This window comes from Protomyctophum bolini (assembly GCF_963924005.1).
Source record: "Protomyctophum bolini genome assembly, chromosome: 8".
NCBI classification, from domain to species: domain Eukaryota; kingdom Metazoa; phylum Chordata; class Actinopteri; order Myctophiformes; family Myctophidae; genus Protomyctophum; species Protomyctophum bolini.
This window is the reverse complement of record NC_137869.1, coordinates 1,372,357-1,380,508: the sequence shown is the minus strand read 5'-3', so window position 1 is coordinate 1,380,508 and position 8,152 is coordinate 1,372,357. Positions and strand designations below refer to the sequence as shown.

Genomic DNA, 8,152 nt, shown 5'->3' with positions numbered 1-8,152 from the left:
GAGACACTAGGGCTCACAAGTATCTAAAACCACATATTACACACATAAAGACCCCCAGGAAAGTGTTCTAAATCTTCTAAACGTCATTAACATATATTTGTATGCAAAAATTTGAATGCAAAGTATGATAAACCAGTGGTTCCCAAAGTGGGGTCCGGGGACCCCCAGGGGTCCTTGAGGGAGTTCCAGGGGGTCCGGGGACCCCCTGGGGTCCTTGAGGGAGTTCCATGGGGTCCCCCACCAGTTTGGAACCAAATGGACCCTTATTGGTCTCTCTAACTCTTGAGAGTGTACAAAAGGAATGATGGATTTTACAATAATATAAATTGGGGGTCCCTGCAGAGATATAGATATGCCATTAAATGGGGGGTCCGTACAGCCTAATGCATGTCAAACTGGGGGTCCTTGAAATTAAACGGGTTGAGAATCACTGCTAGAGCTGTGAAAAAAATAAAAAAATAAAAAAATAAAATCTATCATGGGGGTCCCTGGCATATCTTTTCAAAGGGGGGTCCGCGGGGGCTGATTAGTGTCCATGTGGGGTCCTTGGGGTCCTTGGGAACCACTGTGATAAACGCTTGGATTTGGGGAAGGAAGGAAGGCCATTGGTTCAGAGGGAGGAGGAGGAGGAGGAGCCAGTAGAAGACCATCAGACGACATGGAGGAAAACCAATCAAAAAGGACAAAAGGGGATTAAACGGGGCGGGGGTTAGGGGCCCCCCTAGCATGCACAGTCCTGCGCGGGCCCCCCCCCCGCGGCGGGCTGCTCGGCGGTGAGTTGGGGCCCCTGCTTGGCCCCGGTCACCGCGGGGTCCCCGGCCTCCAGGCTCTCCGACATCTTCTCACAGATCACGTCCACCAGCCGCTCGAACGTCTGCTTCACGTTGATGTTGTCCTTGGCGCTCGCCTCGAAGAACTGGAAGCCTGGGGGGGGGAGGGGGGGGGAGGGGGAGGGGTTAGGGGTGGGGGGGGGGGCAGGCAGAGAGTGTTAGAGGGGGCAGGGGCTGAAGCCCCCTTTGATGTCTATGTGTGCACGTCCCTGGAGAAGGGCGTGGTCAGTACGGTGTGCGTGTGTGCGTGTGCTTGGGCGTGCGTTCGTGCGTGTGTGTGCGTGTGCGTGCTTGCGTGTGTGTGTGCGTGCGTGTGTGTGTTTGTGTGTGTGCGTGTGTGCGTGTGTGCGTGCGTGTGCGTGTGTGTGTGCGTGTGTGTGTGTGTGTGTGCTCACCCAGGTGTTCGGACAGCTGTCGTCCTCTCTCCCCCCCCACCACCCTCTCGTCCTCCATGTCACACTTGTTCCCCACGAGCAGAACCTGAGCGTTGTCCCACGAATACGTCTTGATCTGGGTCGACCTTGGAGAGACGCACGCACAGTATAGTCTTAAAATAACACCAATCCAGTGATATTCTGCTTTGGAAGACAGTCGCTCTCTCTGTGTTGATTTTGACAGCAAAATTCAGATTTGAGTATTTAGTCAATATAGTCACTTGAATAGTTTTCATTTAGTCACATTTTAGTCACCTGGAATGTTTTAGCGCCAGTCTAGTTTTAGTCGTCATAGCTTAGTTTTCATTTAGTTTTCGTCAGTGAAAAAAGCTCGTCTGCAAATACGTTTCTTTGTCAGAGTATGGAGCAGTGTTGTTTTAGTCGACTAGAACTACTGTTTCCTCTGACGAAAACTAAGACTAAATATACTGACCAATTTCGTCAACAAATAAAAACTAGACTAAAATGATAGGACTAGGACTAGTGGACAAGAGATCCAGTATAAGTCATTTTACACTTGGTAGCATGCTGAAAATAGCAGATCTACAAGCTCACTACTTGTAGATCAGTGAAAAAGAACTGTCATTACGACGGCATCAAGGCCCGCCGAATAAACACATTTTGTTTCGACTAAATCAACTGTAGATTTAAATTGACTCAAAATCTCATGATATTTAGTCGACTAAAACTAGACTAACACTAAAGCATTCCTTGGTGACTAAAATGTGACTAAAAGTAAATGAAAACTTATTCAAGACAAAACAACACTGGTGTGGAGCTACTGCTGTCTGTCTGTCTGTCTGTCTGTCTGTCTGTCTGTCTGTCTGTCTGTCTGTTTTATTAGTGACAGGTCAACTTATGAGGCGTGCGAGCGAGGACCAATCACGTACCAGTCCTGCACGGCGTTGAATGACTCCTCGTTGGTGATGTCATACATGAGTATGAAGCCCATCGCTCCTCTGTAATACGCTGTGGTGATGGTCCTGTAGCGCTCCTGACCCGCCGTGTCCTGTTAATGCACGTAAACACGTTATTAATACACACACACACAGCTGTGGTGATGGTCCTGTAGCGCTCCTGACCCGCCGTGTCCTGTTAATGCACGTAAACACGTTATTAATACACACACACACACAGCTGTGGTGATGGTCCTGTAGCGCTCCTGACCCGCTGTGTCCTGTTAATGCACGTAAACACGTTATTAATACACGTAAACACGTTATTAATACACACACACACAGCTGTGGTGATGGTTCTGTAGCGCTCCTCAGACCACAGTCATGCCCCTTTTCCATAACCTGACTCTGCCAGCTGGGGGCTGTTGGGGTAACCATGTTCCCCAACACAGCATCCCATCTGGGATCTCTCAGGGAGTTGAGCTAACGCCGAACCACTCGTGGTTCGAACCAATCAGCGTGAGCTAAGGGCGGGACATGTGCGAAACCGGATGTGACGCTATATAGACACGTCAATATGATTGGTTGTGTTTGCACGCCCACACGGTGATAGACAGACGGTCCCATCCAATCATCTACCAAGTATCTTGAAAAAAAGGAACAGCCCCGTCATCGAGTTTGCTTCCGAGATCCCAGATCCCAATAAGCTGTGAAAAAAAAACAAATTTGTGTAGCAAGCTTCTTGGATCTGGCAGCGTCAGGTTAACTTTTCCACCGGTTGGATCCCAAAGAACCGGTTCAGTTCTTTTGGTTCTTAGTCCATGAGACAGAGCTCAAAAATTGGAACGTTGGAATTATTAATTGGAGTGTAGCAAAACCATACCTATATTAGATTGTTATCACGATGAAACTTCCCCAGTTGAGTACTTACACGAAGCTACTACTGTGGAAGGTTATCATGAATTAATGTACTTGTATTGAGCCTATAAACAATTTAATATAGGTCTATAGTTTTTCCCACCAATTTCGGAACTCGGAACCAATTTCAGAACTGAACCGGTTCCCATTGGGAACCGACCGGTGGAAAATAACTGAACCGGTTCCCACTGGGAACCGACCGGTGGGGAAAGGGGTTCTATGAGAACCACTGATTTAAAACGTTCACTCTATAAGTCACAATGCCTGAAACCTCATATAGGTGCAATACCTCCCCTGGCCACAAGGTGTCGCCTCTGGGATGAGATGTGAAACAAACAGGCCACTGTCCCTGAGACACACAGGCCTTCTCCTTCATTGCACAATTTATTCCCCGAATAACTGACCTACAAACACACACGCACACACGCACGCACGCACGCACACACACACACACGCACGCACGCACACACGCACGCACACACACACACACACACACACACGCACGCACGCACACATGCACACACATACACGCATGCACGCACACACGCACGCACACACACACGCATGCAGCAACAGATGCCTGTCCATCACTACTGCATCACTGTTACCCTGACAGCCATGTGTCTCTCTCTCTCTCTCTCGCTCTCTCTCTCTCTCCCTCTCTCTATCTCTGTCTCTCCCTCTCTCTATCTCTGTCTCTCTCTCTCTCTCTCTCTCTCTCTCTCTCTCTCTCTCTCTCTCTCCCTCTCTCTCTCTCTCCCTCTCTCTATCTCTGTCTCTCCCTCTCTCTATCTCTGTCTCTCTCTCTCTCTCTCTCTCTCTCTCTCTCTCTCTCTCTCTCTCTCTCTCTCTCTCTCTCTCTCTCTGTCTCTCAGGTTGAGTTACATCCTCCTGGGCGGTCTAATGAATGCTCAGGGAATGAAAGCCTTCCTGATGACACCCAACACTGTACGGTGACCCATATTATCGTCCCACCCCTAATTAATTTAACTTCCACCGAATGTCTTCTGAATCCTGACAGTTTCTCTACAGTATGTTTCTATGTCAGTCGTTCTCCAGTATGTTTCTATGTCAGTCGTTCTCTACAGTATGTTTCTATGTCAGTCGTTCTCTACAGTATGTTTCTATGTCAGTCGTTCTCCAGTATGTTTCTATGTCAGTCGTTCTCTACAGTATGTTTCTATGTCAGTCGTTCTCAAACATTTTCATCTCAAGGACCCCCAGAAATATATGTTCTCGGCCGCCGACCCCCATCTGAATATATGTTGTTCCAGGGACCCCCCATCTGAATATATGTTGTTCCAGGGACCCCCCATCTGAATATATGTTGTTCCAGGGACCCCCCATCTGAATATATGTTGTTCTAGGGACCCCCCATCTGAATATATGTTGTTCTAGGGACCCCCATCTGAATATATGTTGTTCTAGGGACCCCCCATCTGAATATATGTTGTTCCAGGGACCCCCCATCTGAATATATGTTGTTCCAGGGACCCCCCATCTGAATATATGTTGTTCTAGGGACCCCCCATCTGAATATATGTTGTTCTAGGGACCCCCATCTGAATATATGTTGTTCCAGGGACCCCCCATCTGAATATATGTTGTTCCAGGGACCCCCCATCTGAATATATGTTGTTCCAGGGACCCCCATCTGAATATATGTTGTTCCAGGGACCCCCCATCTGAATATATGTTGTTCCAGGGACCCCCCATCTGAATATATGTTGTTCTAGGGAGTATAACATAATGCTTAAAAAACAAAAAAAAGGGGTTCCCGCCCAGAATGGGTTAACTTAACTGTGATATCGTGCAAGTCTGATCGAATATATCGAATATTGCTCAGATCAGGGACGCTGGAAGTACCGTCGTTAACAACGCCGAGCCAACAACGCTCCACACGTCCCCAAACAGCAGAAATAAACTAAACGTTAAAGATATTTTGAAATATATTTTATCGTGAACGGAAACATGCCAGCTTCCTTCCTTCCTTGGCGTGGATTTCGGGAGGCGTGGATTTCCAGCCTCTATTATAGAGTTCTCAGATTGGAACAGGAACCGCGCTGCTCATAAAAAGTAATGAATCCACGTCAACATCTGAGTGGTGATCATGATTGAAGTGCTTCACACACTGGTCTGTCTCAGAGGATAGACCTGTGTGTGTGCGTGTGTGTGTGTGTGCGACCGTGCGTGCGACCGTGCGTGCGACCGTGCGTGCGTGCGTGGAGTGTTTTGCGTGCGTGCGTGCGTTGCGTGTGTTGCGTGCGTTGCGTGTGTGCGTGTGTGCGTCCATCCGGTCACCAGGGACAGTGTGTCTCAGAGGACATGTGCGTGTACATTGTCTCAGGGACAGTGTGTCTCAGAGGACACGTGTGTGTGTACATTGTCTCAGGGACAGTGTGTCTCAGAGGACACGTGTGTGTGTGTACATTGTCTCAGGGACAGTGTGTCTCAGAGGACACGTGTGTGTGTACATTGTCTCAGGGACAGTGTGTCTCAGAGGACACGTGCGTGTGTACATTGTCTCAGGGACAGTGTGTCTCAGAGGACACGTGTGTGTGTGTACATTGTCTCAGGGACAGTGTGTCTCAGAGGACACGTGTGTGTACATTGTCTCAGGGACAGTGTGTCTCAGAGGACACGTGCGTGTGTACATTGTCTCAGGGACAGTGTGTCTCAGAGGACACGTGTGTGTGTGTGTACATTGTCTCAGGGACAGTGTGTCTCAGAGGACACGTGTGTGTGTGTACATTGTCTCAGGGACAGTGTGTCTCAGAGGACACGTGTGTGTACATTATCTCAGGGACAGTGTGTCTCAGAGGACACGTGTGTGTGTGTACATTATCTCAGGGACAGTGTGTCTCAGAGGACACGTGTGTGTGTGTGTACATTGTCTCAGGGACAGTGTGTCTCAGAGGACACGTGTGTGTACATTGTCTCAGGGACAGTGTGTCTCAGAGGACACGTGTGTGTACATTATCTCAGGGACAGTGTGTCTCAGAGGACACGTGTGTGTGTGTACATTATCTCAGGGACAGTGTGTCTCAGAGGACACGTGTGTGTGTGTGTGTACATTGTCTCAGGGACAGTGTGTCTCAGAGGACACGTGTGTGTGTGTACATTGTCTCAGGGACAGTGTGTCTCAGAGGACACGTGTGTGCGTGTACATTGTCTCAGGGACAGTGTGTCTCAGAGGACACGTGTGTGCGTGTACATTGTCTCAGAGAGGACACATGTTGTGAGGTCATCGGGGAGAGTGGTCACATTTCACGGAGAATATTGACGACTTCCTTGAGGAGAAAGAGACGTGACAGGCCCCGCCCCCATTATTCCTTTTAATATTTACTCCTAAATATGCCAGTTATGAGTCATGAGGCTATACTTTTAGCCTTGAGAGACAATGTTGAGGGCAAACGTGAAGCAAGGAACGCAGTACCTACAGTACAGACCACAGTACAGACCACAGTACAGACCACAGTACAGACCACAGTACAGACCACAGTACAGACCACAGTACAGACCACAGTATTAGTCTAGCATCATGCATACAGTCACAGAGGTGGGGGAAGGGAACAGCAGCACGTGTGTGTGTGTGTGTGTGTGTGTGTGTGTGTGTGTGTGTGTGTGTGTGTGTGTGTGTGTGTGTGTGTGTGTGTGTGTGTGTGTGTGTGTGCGTGCGTGCGTGCGTGCGTGCGTGCGTGCGTGCGTGCGTGCGTGCGTGCGTGCGTGCGTGCGTGCGTGCGTGCGTATGTGAGAGAGAGAGAGCTGTTGTCAGCCTTTCTCAGGCCTGCCTCTGGTGAGGAACAGAACCGGCCAATCACAGCGCAGGGAGGACGATGACTCGACACCTCCCCCCTCCCCCATTACTACGACTAACGCACGCACGCACCGCACGCACGCATGCACGCGCACGTACGCACAAACACACACACACACACACACACACACACACACACACACACACACAGGGATCTGCATATCTCTGCTGCAGTGTGTGTGTGGTTGACCAGGATGGAAGGTAGGGGTTAATTGTCTTGCTCAGGGACACTTTGACACATTGCAGAGGGCGTGGAATCCACCCGGGGACCTCTAACTAAACCCAGTGTTTTAGTCTTAGTCCTATAGGGCTGTGTTTTGCGTGTCTTAAGTACCAGGTCTTATTCCCTATAACTTGAGTAAACTAAAGACCTGGAGGCGTGATCAATGCCATTTGGCTATTCTGAGTGGCCAAATGGCATTGATCACACCTCCAGGTCTTTAGTTTACTCAAGTTAGGGAATAAGACCTGGTACTTAAGACACGCAAAATACAGCCCTATGACTCTTGAATTGTTTTCATTTAGTTTTAGTCACATTTTAGTCACCTGGAATGTCTTAGTGAAAGTCTAGTTTCAGTCGACTATAAATCTGCAGTTGATTTAGTCGAACAATATGTATTTTTGGCGGGCCTTGATGCCGTCGTAATCATGCTGAAAATCTGTAGTTCTATCCTCTAGTGACTAGAGGATAGAACTACAGATTTTATAGTCTCTAGTCTAGTCTCTTACAGACCTGTAGTTCTATCATCTAGTCTCTCACCCAGACCTGTAGTTCTATCCTCTAGTCTATCACCCAGACCTGTAGTTCTATCCTCTAGTCTCTTACAGACCTGTAGTTCTATCCTCTAGTCTCTTACAGATCTGTAGTTCTATCCTCTAGTCACAGATCTGTAGTTCTATCCTCTAGTCACAGATCTGTAGTTCTATCCTCTATTCACAGATATGTAGTTCTATCCTCTAGTCACAGATATGTAGTTCTATCCTCTAGTCACAGACCTGTAGTTCTATCCTCTAGTCACAGATAAGTAGTTCTATCCTCTAGTCACAGACCTGTAGTTCTATCCTCTAGTCCCAGACCTGTAGTTCTATCCTCTAGTCACAGACCTGTAGTTCTATCCTCTAGTCTCTTACAGACCTGTAGTTCTATCCTCTAGTCCCAGACCTGTAGTTCTATCCTCTAGTCACAGACCTGTAGTTCTATCCTCTAGTCTCTTACAGACCTGTAGTTCTATCCTCTAGTCTCTCACCCAGACCTGT

The 8,152-nt window shown here is 48.3% G+C and overlaps 1 protein-coding gene across 1 annotated transcript in view; it reads right to left on the bottom strand.

Annotated features, from left to right (window-relative positions):
- Positions 1-625: 625 nt before the first annotated feature.
- The window catches only part of LOC308320470 (ras-related protein Rab-3A-like), a 26,929-nt gene continuing 19,402 nt past the window's right edge, over positions 626-8,152 (bottom strand). The window contains exons 3-5 of the mRNA XM_080770897.1: positions 2,155-2,273; positions 1,226-1,350; positions 626-924 (exon numbers count right to left, since the gene is read on the bottom strand). Of these exons, the coding sequence (XP_080627023.1) occupies positions 722-924; positions 1,226-1,350; positions 2,155-2,273 (447 nt within the window). The 3' untranslated portion in view covers positions 626-721. The remainder of the gene's footprint in view (positions 925-1,225; positions 1,351-2,154; positions 2,274-8,152) is intronic.